This window comes from Lytechinus variegatus, chromosome 17 (assembly GCF_018143015.1).
Source record: "Lytechinus variegatus isolate NC3 chromosome 17, Lvar_3.0, whole genome shotgun sequence".
Classification (NCBI taxonomy): Eukaryota; Metazoa; Echinodermata; class Echinoidea; order Temnopleuroida; family Toxopneustidae; genus Lytechinus; species Lytechinus variegatus.
Genome location: NC_054756.1, coordinates 24,956,816 through 24,976,800, shown reverse-complemented (window position 1 = coordinate 24,976,800; position 19,985 = coordinate 24,956,816). Strand labels below are relative to the sequence as shown.

At 35.2% G+C, this 19,985-nt stretch overlaps 1 protein-coding gene across 4 annotated transcripts in view; it reads left to right on the top strand.

Moving 5' to 3' along the window:
* LOC121430820 (laminin subunit alpha-like) overlaps positions 1 to 19,985 on the top strand; it is a 110,891-nt gene that overhangs the window by 26,021 nt on the left and 64,885 nt on the right. For 3 of the 4 annotated variants that reach the window (XM_041628233.1, XM_041628231.1, XM_041628230.1), the window contains exons 9-23: positions 675 to 812; positions 1,685 to 1,819; positions 2,398 to 2,609; positions 3,108 to 3,260; positions 5,732 to 5,752; positions 11,061 to 11,166; positions 11,933 to 12,032; positions 12,776 to 12,932; positions 13,568 to 13,697; positions 13,938 to 14,089; positions 14,631 to 14,725; positions 15,550 to 15,718; positions 16,415 to 16,575; positions 17,454 to 17,565; positions 18,050 to 18,135. In XM_041628233.1, the coding sequence (XP_041484167.1) occupies positions 675 to 812; positions 1,685 to 1,819; positions 2,398 to 2,609; positions 3,108 to 3,260; positions 5,732 to 5,752; positions 11,061 to 11,166; positions 11,933 to 12,032; positions 12,776 to 12,932; positions 13,568 to 13,697; positions 13,938 to 14,089; positions 14,631 to 14,725; positions 15,550 to 15,718; positions 16,415 to 16,575; positions 17,454 to 17,565; positions 18,050 to 18,135 (1,927 nt within the window). The remainder of the gene's footprint in view (positions 1 to 674; positions 813 to 1,684; positions 1,820 to 2,397; positions 2,610 to 3,107; positions 3,261 to 5,731; positions 5,753 to 11,060; positions 11,167 to 11,932; positions 12,033 to 12,775; positions 12,933 to 13,567; positions 13,698 to 13,937; positions 14,090 to 14,630; positions 14,726 to 15,549; positions 15,719 to 16,414; positions 16,576 to 17,453; positions 17,566 to 18,049; positions 18,136 to 19,985) is intronic. The other variant, XM_041628232.1, reaches the window with a different exon arrangement.

The window sequence follows — 19,985 nt, the reverse complement described above, 5'->3', positions numbered from 1 at the left end:
ACATCATTTGAAAGAAGCTTATAGTGGTGATATTTCATAGAACACCACCCCCACCCCCCAAAAAAATCAGGGCTCCGTCTTACAAAGAATTACGATTGATCCAATCAAGCTCAACTATATGGAAATCCATCAATGTCATAATTTTTACTGTAGGAATATTTGCACAATGTCCTAGTAAACAAATAGAGCCACACTAAATTTTTAAGAAGATGAAGAGTGTATGAATATATATCGTATCTAGAAATAGTTTGAGCAATCATGCAGTTCAGATGTTGACGATGCTAGCTTGTTGCTAGTTGTCGTTGGTTGGATCAATCGCAACTCTTTGTAAAACATGGCACAGGTTTATCATCTGAATAATAACCAAAAGATTTTCCTGTAAAATCCCTAAATTTACCCAATTTTACACATTTTCATTTCATATCCTCCATATCAATTGTTTATGCATTAATATAATCTAGTGATGAATGGGGAAAGTGACATGCCCTTTAAGGGGGGGGACGGTTTACCAATAGTTGTATTAATAGGCTTTGATTATGTTTAAACAAATTGTGATTGCTTAATTGTCCTTATTAATATTTTTCATTGTATCTGTGTTATGCTATCCTTCTATTTTATGAAAAATGAAATTGGCAAACCAACCAAATAACAATTTTTTTCTTTGCTCATTTCAGATTGTAGCTGCAGCCAGTTCGGTACCGAGGACGAGATCTGCAACAAGACCAATGGTGAATGCCTCTGCCGGGAGAACTTTGGTGGTGATAGGTGCGACAGGTGCGCTCTGGGATACTACAACTACCCAGAATGCTTGCGTAAGTTTCTGTTTCTGTTTATGGTAACTGCCGTAGGAACTTGGCAGGACAGCGTTTTGCTGTTAAACGCCATGCTGGTATATAACCAATTACAATTACCTAGGAAACATTTTACCTCTAGGTTTAATCACTCATTGTGGCTGACCTTATAGACGACAGATATTACTCTCAGGCATTAGAGACAAGGCAGATTAGGGAGTCAAACTCACAACCTTGCGATTATGAGTCCAATGCTCTAACCACTGGACCACACGAACCTTGAAGTTGGTCTTCTTACTTTAAAAAAAAAAATTCATTGTACTTGTAAGTACATGGTAGTGTTTAAAATGAACATTGCTCTTGAAACCATAGAAATTACTTATAAGGAGGTAAACCTTGTGTGTAAATATCATTCTAGGGGGACATTGAATTAAGTCTTAATGGTCAAGTTCAACTGGATGCTAAAGATCATGTTTCTGTGAGATATTAATTGTCATATCTTTTCTTCAGGCAGTCCTTGATTTCAGGGGTCCTTGATATATAGGTGTACAATCAAGTAGCTAAGGCAACATTTTTATGATTTTCTAAGTCAATGCGATTTCATTTTTATGGGTTTTTGTGGTTTATGGACCTCAAGTGTCCTAGGAAAAATGAATGAATAATTTTAATGCACTCAAGATGTTTATTTGGTAGACGATGATAGAGATATTTAATCATTTACAGTTTTTTATTTGAAATTTGCAGAAAATGTTGACCTTACATCTATATATTGCAATGCTGAAGCCAATCAATAATCTAGTGTAAATATAGCACAAAGAAAGAATGTAATAAGTTGAAGTCTATTTTTTATGCAACTTTATTGACCTTTGAACCTTGACATTTGACCTTTTTAGCATGTGAATGTGACTTGACTGGCTCTTTCAATGGTCAGTGTGATGATTCTGGACAGTGCCCTTGCGAGAGCAACTTTGGTGGACTCAAGTGTGACCAGTGCTCTGCCGGATACTACAAGTACCCTGCCTGTGAACGTAAGTATACCAGAGGTCAAGGAACTTTTGGGATGAGGTCAAGGAACTTTTGGGTATGTGGTCAAATGCTCAATTAAAAAAATGTTCTCTGTTCTAGTGATACTTCTTACTTCAGGAATGTGTCCATTAATGCAATAATAGGCACTGATCAGAGTAGGAGTTGTGTAAGCTTTAAATGGAAATTTATTCAAAAACTTAAAAGTTTTCATCCCCATCAAAAATGAATTAAAAAGCAAAAAGCATTAGCAAAAAAGAAATGGTTGTAGAACTGATTCATTTCATGTAATCTAATGTGATTGATTTTAATTATCAAAACTGAATGTAGGTATTAAAATAAATAAGAACAATGGATAAGCATTTCATAAAGACATAATTTCTAAAAGCCATGCGAATCTTAATTCTAAAGTTGTCATTATATTGCTACACAATCTTGTAATTTGTTTTCTTTGGTGAGGTGTACATGAAATTAATAATTTCTTCACTCCCCAAATGTAAACAGTTATTCAAAAATTCTGAGCTGAACAGTAACATGTGCATCCAAACTCACCTCTTTCCAAACCCTTTATGGTCTATCCCAGCATGCAACTGTGATCGCTACGGCTCCTTCAACGTCCTGTGCGACCAGGTCAGTGGTCAGTGCTCCTGCCGTCCCAACTTCCAGGGTAGGATGTGCCAACAGTGCGGTGATGGATTCTATAACTACCCTAACTGTGAAGAATGCAACTGCGACCCTGCCGGCGTCATTGACGTTCCAGGCCAGCCTCTGGGAGGATGCGGATCCGCCACCGGGGTACGTCTTCATCGTAATTCTTCTTGTCTCGCCTGCATGGCAGAGCAAGACTATAAGCGCCTCATTTCCGGCAACGGCAGTGGCGGTGTTATCGACATTGAAATCTTAACCAGGGTTAAGATTTCAAAAAATTTCATCAAAGTACATGTATATGGATCTTCTAGTTCATGAAGCTTGGACTTCAAAGTAATCAAGTATCACTGAATATCCTGCATGAATTTCAGGTCACATGACTGAGGTCAAAGGTTATTTAGGGTCAATGTAATTTGACCATGTTGGGGGAATCAAAATCATAAGAAAGATTCAGTTTTTGAAATGTCATAACTTTAAAAGTGTATAGATCTAGTCCTTGAAACTTGTACAAAAGAGTAATCAAGTATCACTGAACATCCTGCCTGATGAAGGTCAGGGTCATTCAGGGTCAGTAAACTTATACCATGTTGGTGGTATTTGTTATTTGTATAATAAAGTCATATTGTAATTATTTTAATTCGATAGGGTGCATGCTTGTGTAAGGACAATGTGATGGGGCGCACCTGCGACACCTGTAAACCCTTATACTGGAACCTTGAGATCAGCAACCCCTACGGCTGCGAGGACTGCAACTGCAACCTAGCTGGAACTGTTGGAGGAATGGCCATCTGTGACATTGTAAGTATTCCCTATACAGGCAGGTAATAGCTCCACACTAATGATCCCCTTTGCCCTGTTGAAGGGATTTGTTCATGTTGTCAGTGGGCTTTTAAAACCTTGTATCCTAGGCAGGGATTTAGTCGAGTCTTTTACTTCGAGTCACAAGGCCGCTGGAGAAACCGTCTCCCAGAGATTATGTACACGTGACTCCTGCCAGGGCTGAGGCCATCAAGATGTGGCCCCGAGTTGGCCTCGACCACATCCCAAATCCTAAGATTTTATTATTTTGAGGGATGTCACAAAACGCTGTATCTGGCAATATGGTAATGGTCACAACCTCATATTGTTTGAAAACAGTCTCCTTTTCGGGAAAAATTCTCCAAGGCAAAAGAAGGTTGCTACCTATGTTATAACTCTAAAATATTGCTTTTTCTGAGGCTGTCTATCAATTTTTGAATGAGATGCAAGGTTTTAAAAACTCTGGGATGATAAGCCTTTTCCAATGGCATCATCTTAATTGAATTTTCATTGCAGAATATTGAAGTCCAAAATTGTAATAAGATTTCTTATTTTGTGGTATTTCACCCCAAGAATTCCAATCTAATTTTGTCATCATTGAACCATGTTCCTCTATCATCAATGTTTATCCCTGATCACAGTAATTACATACTAAATTTTGCCCCTTTTCACTGTTTTCAGAGAAATTTCCATTTTATCCAGGATTTATATTTACTACCAGGATACCTTCTTTTGAATGTATTGAGAAAGTGATTTACAAATATTCCTGGACTTTTATGTCAATTATTCCTGAAGATTTTGATTTTTAGCATCGATTGTGGGTTTTTCTTTACTAAAAATTATTAATGGTCAGTGTTGATGCCTGTTGATGTTGCATTGAGCTATATTTCACTTACATGTATAATGCATAATGTTTGATAAGCAGGATATTTAATTTTCAAGCCCTGTCACTGCCGTCAACAATATTGTCTGAAATTAGAAATTTATGAATTAAGAAATGTCAGTTTAAATAGCGTTTCTCCAAAAAAAGTTTTGGGGAAACAAATAAATGTACCATCATTTTTGCACATATGACAGAACATCAGAATCATGTTTCCAGTTTCTCCTTAGCCTAATGTACATAAGCATTCATACTGCAGCTTCATTGATTATTAATGAAGAAGCACAAAAAGCACTCTGTAGAAGGGCATTTATGATGAGCATTTTAAAATGCTCATTCTGCCGTTGCCATGGAAACATGCATGCATGCTATGACAAAAATGGTTAGATGCAGGGCAGACGGCATCATTTCATGGTGGTATAATGATAAGGCGTAATAACATCAGTGTTTTATATTAATTAGTGAAGATATCTGTTTTGGTATTTTTGTCCTTTTTCTCTTTGTTCTGGTACTTCCCAAGTTTTTAGAATTATATGTTAAAATTTGATAAATGTTTGTATTTTCCCCTTTTTTTACGTTGTTTTTGTTACTTAACATTTTGTCTCCTTTACAGCACTGAGCTTTTTTTTTTACACGAAGCACCATTACGATTAGCAGGAGCCGTTTCTTTTTATTCTCATCATAAAGAAATTCTTATATGTTGAGTTCATGTTGGATAAGCCTCTCAAAAAGTTTTGTTACCAAAAGTTTGATGGATTTTACACCTATCTCTTTCGAAATGGAATGATCATTGAACCAGATGACTATGAAGCCCGAAAATATTTTTGGTTTGGTTCTGTGCAAAATCTTCATACCCATATACGAGCAGGCAGTAGACTATAAAACAAAGGTCATGGTCTAAAGCAGAAATAAGAGACCCATTTCATGATATATTTATGGTATTTTTTATTGTCATGGTAACGGGACAGAGCAGCCAATCATAAGTACATAGCATAATGGCAGAGTTACTATAATCATGAAATTGAGTCCTTCTTTTGTTACGCAGTGAACTGCACAGCAACCTTTTTCTTTCAAAAATAATAAAACGCAACTGGAAAAAAGGAAAGTGAATATTGCAACTTTTCAATGTACATGGATGCTTTGGACTTAGCTTTTTTTTTATACTGTTATCAATTTGGAACTGGAAGGGGTCGGCCAAGATTTATGGCAAGATACAGTTTACAACAACATTTTTTTGAGTTACAAATCATTTCACTGCAATGTTTCTTGAAGAAGAATTGGAAGCCGTTTTCAACCATTAAATGCATGTGTATCTTTCAATATAGTACCATGCTCTTGTCCATGGTGCAATCCATGCTCTTTATCTTTTCTGTGGTATCAATGATATGAAAATTTCATACCTGACATATCACACAGTATTGGCTTCAATTGTTACAGGAATAATCACATGCCCGATTACTCTAAATGCCCTGCCATGAAGAAAATATTCAAACTTGAGTTGCCAAATCCTTTTTGAGAGGCTTGATATCTCTGTCTTGTTTTCACGTCTTTAATTTTGTCCGTTGTTCTTTGCTAACAATTTTGTCTCCAGGCCCATGCGCCGTGGCACAAGGTAATACAATCAATGTTGACCCTTGACCTGTAGATATATAACTGACCTCTGACCTTTGACCCTGTCAAACCTTGTTACTATATCTCTTGCACTCTTCTATGATATCCCCCTTTATATGTATATCTTTACTTTTGTGTATTGTCTGTCAATACTACAATGTACCTCCCTATTTTGATTTACTGCACTCCCTCTCCTTTGGGAAGAATTTCATGCCTTGAGGAAAACAGGATTTGTTATAAGCTATTGAAATCCTTGCATCTGATTGGCTCTGGGCAAATTTGTCAGTGAAAATCACTGAGAACGTGCCCCATGAAAGACTCCCCTGCTAAACATCAACATAGTGATAAGGTTTATTTTTAAGGAGATTTTGAAGAAAACCAGATAGCCTTTTTGTAAATTATCAACATATAATTTTTGATGATCTTTGTTACAGTTTGGAGGTCTGTAGTAATAATAGATCTCATACTTTTTAAATAATGTATTTTTAGTATTATCTTTAGTTTGTTAGCCTGTTGATAATCATCAACATAAACTTCTAGATACTTGGACTTATGGATATTTATTTATTCCCCCCAAAAGTGTTTTGGAGAATGCCTCGGTATTCTCGGCGTAATGACTTCTGATGATCTGTATTTCAGTTTCTGTAATGATGATAATACTCTGCTTTTTGAAAAACATATTTAAAATTCATTTCAACCTAGCTTGTTCAGAATTTTAGTTTGCCTTTGTTAAAGATTGAAGAAATGCAATCTTTGATATTCTACTGGTCATATTTTGAATTAGCAATATGGATTTGAGCTAGAAATTCTTGTTTCATAGTGTGCAAATTAATGTGTAGGATCCTACATAGTGGTCATGAGAATTTTTTGCAGGCCATTAGCATTTTTTATTAATATTTTTTTGCATTTTGTATATTTGGCTCTCTGGTCAAATGATATCTTTGGCTAAAACAGGAATTTATGGTTCAGGAAATACATTTACTCATTCTCCAAGGACATGAGGGTGCAGTCTTTCAGAATGATCCTTTTTTTATATTCCTTACCCGCATTTTTTGGTGATTTTCTTTTCCAAATTAAGATATTCTTGGCAGAAATATTGCTGTTGCTTTCTGCACATGCCCAGGTTCATGCCAGTTTACCATTGGTTTTTTTTTTCAAATATACTTTGCTTTCAGACATTATTTTTGTTTTGCTTAAATTTGCAATCTTGCATAATTTTGTTATGCATTGCATTTAAGGGGTTACTTTAAAAGAATTTTATCGTGTAGGAAATCTGAAACAAATTACATTAGAATATATTGCATAATAAGTTATGAATAGATCTCTGCTAAAGTGCAATCTTGAATTTTAAGTACATATTTATGATATTATTTGTAGAGCTGGATCTAAACTCTCAAATAATCTACCTAGATTTTTCCTCCCCCTTTACTCAATTTTTCAAGTAACTATAACCATATTGTTTTTAGTTCTTTTTTTTTCTGAGTTTGAAAGAGATTAATGGATAATTTTAATCACCTCTCGCTTATGTGCTGAATTAACAACTGAAATGTAATTAATATTTTACTTCATTTTGCTCTTCAAAAGGGAGGGAAATGTGAAGCTATTTTAAGATAGATTTTTGAGAAGTCCATACATTCTGATTTATTGATAATAAAACTTATAACTGTAAATTTCAAATCCACAAAAGTATATTTTTATACATGTGTGGATTTAACCTTTCTATGTTTAGCTCTATTTTTTTTTTCAAAACCAACGTATGCATATACATTTTACCCTTATTTACTTCTCATTCTCTTATTAGATGATGTAGATTATAATAATAGAAACAAATAATTTTAAGAGTTTCTTTCTAAGAGAATATTTGCTGTGTTTAATAAAAATATAAAGTATTGCATGCCTGTTATTTTTCAGTTTGAAATATAAAGGAGAAAAATTGTTTCAATCTGACAAATTTTAAACATACATCGTGTGATGTGAATTAAATTTTGTGTATATTTTTGCCTCACATTCATAATAATCTACTTCCTAGATTTCCAAATATTTATCTTTAAAAAATTAATACTGTCTATTGACCCTTTGTATATTTCTTATTACTATTAGTTATAATTTTTTTTTACAATATATGAGTGCCCTTGCCCCAATTATTTCTATACTCTTTTTTTTAATATATTTTTCCAAATTATTGCTATTATATAATGCACATACCATACATGTACTTTTATGTATTGTGTTTGTATGTACATTATTTCATAAATAAGTTATATATTTCATTTGAATTTAAAATATATATTTAATTATTCAAGATCAATAATATATACTTGCATAACCATTGTTTGGTATGGTGGGTTAAATTTCATCACTATTTTAAAGAAAAAGTATCTAAAACACACACACATACACACTTTATTACTGTACCGTGGGTGCACATATGTAATCAAAACCTTAAGAAGTCCTCTATGTGGTAGCATGAAATTCGACAAAGAAATGGAATGGTTTTTTATGGTAAGAGATAGAGAGAGGGAAAGAAAGAAGTTAGAGAATATAACAATAGGGGCGAGTACATTTACCTGATTCATTGAGTCTTATAAAGAGAAAGATATAGAAAAAGCTAGAGTGGAAAAAGATGAAGAAAAATGAATCTTTAATCTTTGTTCATTAAAAATGCAGCAAAATACAAGAAAACAATTTGTTTTCTAACAATTTGTTTTCTATCATTTGGACAACATTTTTAGAATTATAATTTCATTGACAATGCAATGCTGATTTTTCAAAAGGAAATGTACTTGTTGTCAAATCCATATTTCGGGTGTTCCTCTACCTCCCACCTATCCATAATCTGTACCCATTGTGCTAAAATCCTTTGTGAATCTGTATTTTTTAAATTCAATAGAGCCTTTATCTCTTTGCACATTGCCAAAATGGTGGCCTCAGTTGTTTTTTATGTGTATGCCCCTGATTTGTGCCCCATCCACACTGTCTAGTATCTTGAAACTCCACAGTAGATTTACATGTGCTTAGAAAAGAAACAAGATTGGTGATATGCAGTTGCCCTGAGGGACACCCAAAACTGTTCTGTATATGGGTTCTTGTTTGATTGGTGAATATTGTTATTTGTATTTAGATAAAACACAAGATAGGTGATCCTTACTCCCACCATCCTCCAATCATAGCTGGTATGCCAAGATCCTTGTGCCCACCCCTCCCCATTTTACCCCCACCCTCCTTTTTTTTTGCTTCTCACTGGTTGACAGGGATATTGTGTGAAATGCACAAGCAGTAGGTGCAGTCTTGTTGCTTTTTTGCACTGTGCAGTATTGCAAAAAAAGATGAATTTTCATGCTTTCAATATTTGCTAGACTTGTTTTCATGTGTTCTATACATGTAGTTCAGTAAGGATATTAGAGGAAATGATAGGGGGAAAAGTCCATTTGAAAAAAGATGAAGTGAAAAAGAAAGTGTGGAAGAAGTCACTATATCATGCACCTCTAGCTTTCATTGTGTTTGTTGTTTTCATGAGGTAAAAGTATTATCCTGGGATGATGGTATTTTTTCTTACTCTCTCGGGAATCATGAAATTGGTGATGGAAATCATTGCTATTTATTTCATACTTTATATCAATCATCACCTAAAGAGTGGCTTTTTTTGGAAAGGAAATGGGATGAGTTTTTTTAATATATTTCTCTCATGAGTCCTTCATTGGTGATAGAAATCATTCCTATTTATTTAATACTATCGCTATCAAGACAAAGAGTGGTATTTTTTGTTAAGAAAAGAAAAGTGATTGCAACATGACATCATAATTGCACACAAACACGCACCTATATTCTGTCTCAAAAATTTGTATTGCTCAACTTTTCTGTTGTTAAAGAGGGTATAATGTCCAAGAAATAATATTCACATACATTGGCAGATTCTATCACCAGCGTACTTATATATTTTCATGGTCATTATTATTTCACATGTTCTATGATGATTGTACACAAGGTGGCGGAATTGTTTTCAAGGGGCAGTCCCCAGGCCTGAAGTCAACTTTGTTTTTTAATAAATAATTATCAGTAGGAGACATTAATCGTGGTGTGCTAGATATCTATCAAATGATAGTAGTTGCAACTTATGAAAGTTTTCATTTTGTGATATCACTTGTGAGCAGCTTCCTTGTCTGTTAACAATCAAAGAATTGTCATTTCCTCAAAGTAATTAAAATGATTGATCAGACTTTTGTACTGTATCTACATGGACATCTTAGCTACAAATTATGTATTCTGTTTTGTGAGCATGTTATATAAATTCTGTCCTTAAAGGACAATTCCACCCCAACAAAACATTGATTTGAAAAAAAACAAAAAATACCCAACAAGCAAAACACTAAAAATTTCATTGAAATCGGATGTAAAATAAGAAAGTTTTGACATTTTAAAGTTTTGCTTAATTTCACAAAACAGTTATATGCATATCCTGGTCGGTATGCAAATTGGTAGACTGATGACGTCACCCACTCACTATTTCTTTGTATTTTATTATATGAAATATTCTAATTTTCTCCTCAGTAGGAGTAGGTCCCCGTATAACACAGATGGTTGGTCCTGTCAACTTAAGTACAACAGTGCATGTTTATGTTCAATGTACATACACAGATTTAAAATGAATTGGTATTTTCTTCTATTTAAAGTGACAATAACCATTCCTCAGAGTTAAAAACAGTCCTGAAGACAAGGAAAAAAAAATTAAGATTAAGGAGCTTTGAATCTCCATTCAAAGAACTTTGAAAGAATATCCAAGGTTGCTAATTTAGACAGTAGGTTGTGAAACATTCCCCCCCATCCCCCCAAAAAAAATAAATAAATAAAAAGTATGTATTTGGGGGGCTAAATATACAAGTAGTTTGATTCATCCCTTTTAAGTTAAGTATGGGAAAATCAAGTAAAGTTTAACCAGCCTAGAAAAAGAAACATACTCCATATGAATACAAATTTATAAATGCACATTATCACATTATATTACAGTATATATGCATATGTTCTCAGCTCATGAGAACATTATTTGCAACATGAAATGGCAAAGACATGAAAAATAAAGAAAAGTGCTGAAAATGCTGAAAATCACTAACAAAAATAAGGACATGAGGGCATATGTTGACAAGATAGGATCTTTGCTTAGTATTTTGCAGAGATCATATGTCACATAATGTTTATTCATACATCCAAAAACTTCAACATTTCATCAAATTTATATTTCAGAATTCTTGTTTTATACTTATTTTGAATGAATTGTAATGCTTGCTGGTTTGGTTTCTTTCTGGACAAAACAGAGTACTGGTCAGTGTTACTGCAAGGGTCAAGTCACTGGACGTACCTGCGATGAATGCCGCGATGGCACCTACCTCCTAGATGCCAGCAACCCCATCGGTTGCCAAGGTAATTCATCACTTTTTCCCCCGTAGACTTAATTTAGATGATAACTTATAATTATATCATATTTTATGTAGCGTTTAAATCTTCTGAAATGATGTTTCTAAATGCCAATTTTACTACTGTGGTTACAGATACTTGTATGTTATTTCCACATCAGAGAGTTGACATTGCATGAGTATTAGAGTCTTTCTTGTTTTATTTGAAACATGTAAAAAGCTGGAGTAGTAACTTGCACTGCTTTGTCTCAACATTATAAAAAAAAGTGCATGCCTGCAATTTAGATAATTTTAGGGCACAGCTAATTTTCTATAAGGCAACTTTCTTCACCATTTATGAGCGCAAATAAAAAAGGGTACAAAAAATATCAGAGGCCAATGGAGACGCATCAAGACATATTAACAGGGAAATCCAAGGACCTTACCTTTGATGTCCTTAGACTAATAATTGCCCTGTAAGAGTTGGTGAGCTTTGTTGCATCATACCTAAACAAAAAAAGGAGGCTTCATAGAGGTGTTATGGGTCAGTTGATAAGTCTCTGGGCTTCGATCTACAAGGTCTGAGGTTCAAATCCCACTGCAGCACTCGCGTCTTTCTGCAAGATCTACAACTGCCATCTCCATCCGAATGTAATAGATTGGTTCCTGGTATGAAGAAGTTCCTTGAATGCTTGAGCGCCCAATCAGGATAGCCATGGTGAAGCCGCGGTTATAGTATGCAGTGCTTAGAATGTATTAAGGGCTATCATTATTATTCTCTATTTTGTATCAAGACTGTAACTGCGATGTTGGAGGATCTGTGCATGCCGCTTGCAACAAACAAACTGGACAGTGTGTGTGTAGGCCTAGGGTGACCGGAGTCAGATGTGACATGTAAGTAACCTTGTTGAATAGTTCCAACAATGAGGATGTTTGTGGTAGTGGTTACGGTAGTGATGATGATGATGGTGGTGGTGGTGATGATGATGATGATGGTGGTGATGATGATGATGGTGATGATGATGATGATGATGATGATGATGTAGGTGATGATGATGATGATGATGATGGTGGTGGTGGTGGTGATGGGTGATGATGATGGTGGTGGTGGTGGTGATGATGATGATGATAATGGTGGTGGTAGTGGTGGTGATGGTGATGATGCAGAGCTGCTATTAGTAGTACTGATTTCTAGTATTTAGAACTGAAAAATTAGAAGAATAGTGTTGGTTCCATGCAAAATACTGATTTCTACAACTTCAGTGGCATTTTTATGTTGTCTTATGGTATTTCTTAGAAAATACTGATTTTTCAGCGTTTAAAATGCTGAAATGTTCTTGATCAAGTTGGCAGATCTAATTGTGATGAGCCTGGCCTACTTAGGGTAAATGAAATGAAATAAAAATTGAATCTAGATAAGAATGGCCATTGATGTTTGAACTGAAATCAAAATGAGAAATTAAATAAAGAAACAGTAAGAAGAATTGAAATTATAATTTGAAGTGGAACAAGAAAGTGAAATATTGAAGTTTTCAATTTTCGATTTTTTTATTTATTTCTTATTTTTTAATTTTGAACTATGAAATTTCAAAATTTGAATTTGAAATTGGATATAAAATATATCTTTTTCTCACCAGGCCTGAAGCCAATCACTTTGTACCGGACCTTCACCAGATGAAGTTTGAGGCCGAGGATGGGTACACTCCCAATGGCCGTCGCGTCCGCTTCGGTTACGATGGGTTTGAGTTCCCAGGCTTCTCTTACCTTGGCTATGCCATCATGTCTGCTATACAGGTAATATTTTATTTTTATTAATTAGATATATATTTTGTTGTTTGTTTATTTCTTAATGTTATCTTATTTTTTTCATAAAATGTACTTATAAATGGGGCCTTAAACCTACAAGCTCTGCTTTTTAGTTAGTCTCCTTCCCTTTCGATTTCATGTTATCATTGTATTCTAAAAATTGATTTAAATGTTATATTTTGTAAATATGTATATTGAGCTATCATTGTAAATGTAAAAAGATCGAAAGAGGAAATAAATTAATTGAATTGAATGAATAATCGCTGTTGTGCAATTCTATAAGATAATAAACTTTTTTGTAAGCCCTATTCTCCATTTTTTGCCATTTTTACTTCACTTCTTAAACCACCCGACCCATGATAATTTGAGAGCAATACCCTTTTATTAGAAGCACAAAGCAAAGACGAATCGTTTTGAGAACATCATGCATATAGATGTATTAGTGGTCGGATGAATGAAGTAACCCTCGTGGTTAATCAGGATTTCTTTTCAATTACAACTGCATCTACACGAGAGCCTTCATGTTGACTGGTTTCAAATAGGTTGGGGTTTGAACAAGATGAAGTAAGAGTAATTGAGAATTGAAAATTTTGATAATGAATTTATGTGAATTGTTTTTACAGCCTGAAATCCGTATTCCAGTCACTGTTGAATCCCCAAGCATCTACCGAATCATCCTGCGTTACTACTACCCCAACGCTGGTGGACCAACCCGAGGCAGGATGACTGTTACACCTGCTGACCCATCACAAGGTGTGTTCCTCAGGGATCGATACTGGGAACTTATATTTTCATCATGTATTGTTCTGTTGGAAATACCACATATATGCTTACCTGCATTAAATTGATTTAACTGTTTAGGTATTTTTTTTAACCATAGAAGTCATGGGGATACCAACATGCTCCCTGTATGTGTGTATATAGAATATTATTCATAAATTGATAATTGTAAATATTGTAAATACCTAATGAATATTCATATTTTATTTTCAGTTCAAGCCTCTGAGCAGAGCAGCGGTATCATCTTCGTCAGCACGGTCAATCCTCAGTTCGTGACTGTCGAGGGTAGCGGAGTCATCAAACCTTTTGTGCTGAATCCCGGCTCGTGGGTTGTCGCCATCGAGGCTCCAGAGGGCATCCTCATCGTAAGTCTCTCGCTTTTTAATTGCACAACCAACTTAAGAATTTATTTAATTGTGAAATCATAATTTCATTCCCAGTTTTACTTCAATAAAATTTGTGACTTTTTTGGAGATAGCTATTGTATTGAGGTATTAAATGCCATTTATCGACTTTTCCTTTCAAGTTGAGGTAAATTCCTTAGCAAATTGATTACTCATTCTCCTACCCATTCTGAACTTCTGTTTATCTTCATGTAAGTAACTTTTCCTCTTAGGGTCATAACATGAATTATTGCAAACAGGACAAATCTTTGTCTTCTTGTTCTGTCTGCCCCCTCCGAAGTTAAGATTCTTGCAAATTTCATAATGTGCGTCGAGTTTGATGTTTGCAGTCTGCATTCTTTCATTTGCTATTTACAGTTTATTTACACTTTAACATTCTGCCTGCCACAAAGAATTTATTTAATTCCTTTTACATCAAGAGGGTGTTGTAAAATTCTATATTTTGAACCTTCTGACTCATGTATTACTCATTAATACTCTCTATTGTTTTATATTTGGACAGGATTATGTTGTTCTTCTTCCATCTGACTTCTACGAGGCAACCATTCTTCAAGAGCATACGACCGAGCCTTGCATCGTCGGTACTCCTCAGCAAAGGTGAGGCTATCCCCATTTACATTAAAAAAGATTTATGTTACATTTCATATGTTCTCGTGTGTGAGGTGGGGTCAAGTCATGGAAATTTGTGTATTTCATAATACATACGTGGAGCTTTGTGGCCCAGTGGATAAGTCTTCTGACTTTGAAACAGAGGTTCGTGGGTTCGAATCCCAGCCATGGCGTAATTTCCTTCATTGTGCTGCACTGGCAAGGTGACGTGAATGGGTACCTGACAGGATTAGTTCCTTGGATGCATTGGTGCTGAAAGGCAGCTCGAGCTAAAGCCGGGGTAATAATAATAACAATGCGCCTTGGAATAGAATATTTGTGGTGCTATATAAATGCCTATTATTATCATACGTGCAACTTACACCCTAGCGGTGATCTCGCCGAGAGAGATTGGTTAACGAAAGTGTACTCACCACCATCCAATAATTACAGAGTTTAATTGAGATTGGATACAATCTCATTTTAACGTACAGTATGCTTGTGATCTTATTTTATAGTTCGACTGAATAATTCTTATTCTTCCCTGCTCATGGGATCCATCATCGAATCAAATATTTCTTTAATTTTCAATAATCTCTTATGTAATATCTTTACTTATAGTATACATGGTAAAAAAATCACCCTGGTCTCAGAGGAAAGAAGAGAAGAAAGGAAATTCACATACTTCTAAAACTCCTGAGACCAACTTCTAATATCTATAGATTTGTGACATTTATTATTTGTTTCATAGTAAGCGATGTATTTATCACTTCTATTGCATCTTTCCTGCCATCCATCTACTATTATAATTATTATTGTGTTTCTTCCAATAGATGTAACTTCTATGTCTTTCCCGAGGTGGACCAGTTCTACGTAGCTCCTGGTGTTGACGGCTATTCAGTCGATGGTGGCGGAGGACGCTACCCGGTCCAGAGGTTTGGAGATGATCTCATTATGCAAGAACTGGGCGTGGATAGCATGGCCCTTGTTGATGTTAACCAGGTATGGTCTTGTAATGACGATGATGGTGATGATGATGAGGAAGATGGATGTTAATGTTGATGGTGATGATGATGGTGACGATGATGATGGTAGATAATGTTGGTGATGAGAGTAGAATGGCCTCGTGGATGATACCGATGATGAGAAGTACAACAACAACGATGATGATAGTGCTGATGATGATGATAATGATGGTGATGATGATTGTAATTATAAGGGAGATAGATGGTAATGTTGATGGTGGTGGTGATGATGATGATGAATGGTTGGTAACGGTGATTAAATTAAAATGGACTTGTGGATGATAGTGATGACAATGATGACGATGAAAGTGATGATGATGGTGGAGATTTTAATGATGATGTTGGTGGTGATGGCTTTGGTGCTGATGATGACGACGACGATGATGATGATGATGACGATGATGATGATGTTGATGATGATGAGGGAGGGAGATGTTAATGTTGATGGTGATGGTGATGATGATGACTGAAGGTAACATTGGTGACGAGATTAAAATGGCCTTGTGGATGATACTGATGATGACAAGCATGATAACAACGATGATAATAGTGCTGATAATGATGAAGGTGATGATGGTGATGGTGATGATGACGATACCCGAATATGCAATGTTGTGCAGCCTATCATTATGTTTACACTCCTTTATTCATTTCATTTCCCATCACATCGTAGAACATCTATGGCATCGATCTCCCCATCGACCGAGCAGGACGCTATGTAATCATCTTCGAGTACTACGGTGGTGGACCTGGCCAGAATTCTGGTCTCCTTGACGTCTATGGTTCCCAAGATACCCAACAAGGAGAACTCATCTTCAACGATTGCTCATTCCTGTAAGTGTATCTTGATCACTACTATAAAATAAATGAAAACAGATGGCAAATAGGCAACACATTTGTGCCTCTGCTCCAACAGGTTTTATTTTTGCAGTCGAAACGCATATTTCAGAGATTTTATCGTGATTTTTTGTGCTAAAATATGACATTTCCTCACAAAAACATTGCACTTGTATTTTTGGAGTCTGCAAAGAAATGGCCTTATGAGTGTTCCCAGCCCATCAGGGAAATCAGGGAAAATTATTCTACCTTTTTCCAATCAGGGAATTTGATAAAAGATACCTCAAATCAGGGAAAATGCCTCAAATGAGGGGAAAATCAGGATTTCTATCAGCCCAAAAGTCGAAAGCATGGTATTCAGTCAGACTCTGTTATGTTTTGTTGCATATCAAAACAACAATCACATCCATTGAATGACTGGTTATGGTGTTTTTTTTAGTGTAGCCTCTTTGACTGCAGTACAAGTACTGGTAACTGTAGAGTAGCAGATGATCTAAGTAAGGCCTCTACCTTAATAAACATGATTATGTACACTAAAAAGCCCAAAAGGAGTAGCGCCCCTTGTCTCCAGAGCTTCGTCTCCTTTAACACCATGTTAGTACCTTAGCTTTACAGTAATGTTTGTATACTGAAAATACATGTAATTCACTGCAACAACTTAGAAAACATGCGAAACTGGGAATGGGTTTTAAAAATCATCAGGGAATTTTTAAACTTCATCAGCGGGAAATCAGGGAATTTTGTTTTCTTGAAAAGCTGGGAACCCTGCCTTATGGGACTAGAACATATTGGCAGTTTTGTATTTACGTCTCTCTGACCAGCACTGCAATTTCTAATATCGCATTTATATTCTATCCACTATTTGATCTGTGCAGATGCCGATCCATCGTTCTGGATGATGATAACCGTGTCAAAGTCTTTGACATCCAGGAGGTCATGCCTTACGCCCAGCTTACCAAGATCGGATCACCTTACATGCTTTCAATCGTAAGTTAAGTTGCTTGGGGTACTCCAGGCGGAAAGGAATATGATTTGAACTGAAGAAGTAAAATCAGACACACACAAAAATCAACATTGGACTAGGAATAACAAAGCTGTGACATTTTTTAATTTTGCATCACCGTATTCTTTGAAAACAATTCTCTGCATGTGTTCATTATTATGCAATGAGCTAGCTGATTATGTCATCTTCCCGCTTATTCTTTTGTATTTTTGTGTATGAGATCATATTTGTCCGAAAATTTTCATCCAAAAATGGAAGAATAAGATTGACTACTTAATTAGTGTGTAAGATAATCATTGTTGCAACTTGTTTCGTTACAAGGGAGACATAACACACATGTATGAAAATATGAAATAATTCAGATTTCATGTAATACCATAACACCAAGCAGGTTTAGCTATGATGGTGTTGGATACAACTTGTTTCTAATTTCATTTTGCATTTGATATTTCTCTCCCGCCATCCCAGAGCCGTGTCATTGCCATCCCAGTGGAGTCTTTCTCATATGACTTTGTTACACCAACCCTTGAATGTGTCCGTACTGCTGATGGAGAGTTAGTATTACTTCTTTTGAAGGGGTAGTCAAATGTGTGGTCTTTCCATTTGCTGCATGATGTAGATAGCTTGTCTTAAAATAAATCTATTGAGATAACAACTAAGTAATGAGAAAATAAATTATCCAACGATTTATTTGAATAGAGAAACTAAATTGTTTTTTTAGAAGAAAAGGACTTGTTTTGTACTTGGTAATATACATGTACTTGAGGTGTGAATGTATTGAGCAGTGAATTAATATATTATTATTCAAGTGGGTCTATATTACAAGACTACGCTGCTTAATGTTGCATTATGGGTAGTTAACCTGGCCAGATATGAGTAGTTCAGGAGTTGAGATGGGGCAATTAAGCCTGCTTGTTCATATTTCCTTTAATAAAATAGATATTAATCATTGATTTTGTCAATAGTTGATGCATTAGCTTCACAGAATATTGGAAAAAACATCAGGGCCCTGTTACATGTAGCTTAGCGATTAATTGTGGGTCTGATTTCAACGATCGATTGCATTGATTATTGTGTTTGATCAATCATACATCAACCTCATGATCAGTTGCAAAGCTTAATGTTAAAGGGTCCAGGGTTGAAGATAACGACCCTGTCTTAATAGAGAAACTTACATCGGGTCTGTAACATAAAACTTTGCGATTGTTTGGGTCTGATTTCAACGATCGATTGCATTGATTATTGTGTTTGATCAATCATACATCAACCTCATGATCAGTTGCAAAGCTTAATGTTACGGGGTCCAGGGTTGAAAATAACGACCCTGTCTTAATGGAGAAACTTACATCAGGGGTCTGTAACATAAAACTTTGCGATTGTTTGGGTCTGATTTCTACGATCGATTGCATTGATTATTGTGTTTGATCAATCATACATCAACCTCATGATCAGTTGCAAAGCTTAAAGGTCAAGTCCACCTCAGAAAAATGTTGATTTGAATCAATAGAGAAAAATCAGACAAGCACAATGCTGAAAATTTCATCAAAATCGGATGTAAAATAAGAAAGTTATGACATTTCAAAGTTTCGCTTATTTTCAACAAAATAGTTATATGAACGAGCCAGTTACATCCAAATGAGAGAGTCGATGATGTCACTCACTATTTCTTTTGTTTTTTCTTGTTTGAATTATACAATATTTCAGTTTTTATGAATTTGACAATTAGGACCTCCTTGCCTGTAGCACAAAATGTTAAGATAATGGAATTCCACGTGTTCAGGGAGAAACTTCATTTCACATGACAATGACGAGAAAATAAAAATATTTCATATTTCATATAATAAAATACAAAAGAAATAGTTAGTGGGTGATGTCATCAGTTCCTCATTTGCATACCGACCGAGATGTGCATATAACTGTTTTGTGAAATAAAGCAAAACTTTAAAATGCCATAACTTTCTTATTTTACATTCGATTTTGATGAAATTTCGAGTGTTATGCTTGTTGAATTTTTCTCTTTTTATTCAAATCAAGTTTTTGTTGGGGTGGACTTGTCCTTTAATGTTACGGGGTCCAGGGTTGAAAATACACGACCCTGTCTTAATGGAAGAACTTACATCTGGGGCCTGTAACATAAAGCTTTGCGATTGATTTTGAGTCTGATTTCTAAGATTGATTGCATCGATTATTGTGTTTGATCAATCATAGATCAACCTCATGATCAATTGCAAAGCTTAATGTTAAAGGGTCCAGGGTTGAAGATAACGACCCTGTCTTAATAGAGAAACTTACATCGGGTCTGTAACATAAAACTTTGCGATTGATTGGGTCTGATTTCTAAGATTGATTGCATTGATTATTATATAGGATCAAGTGTTAAATCAATCACTTGATCAATCACTAT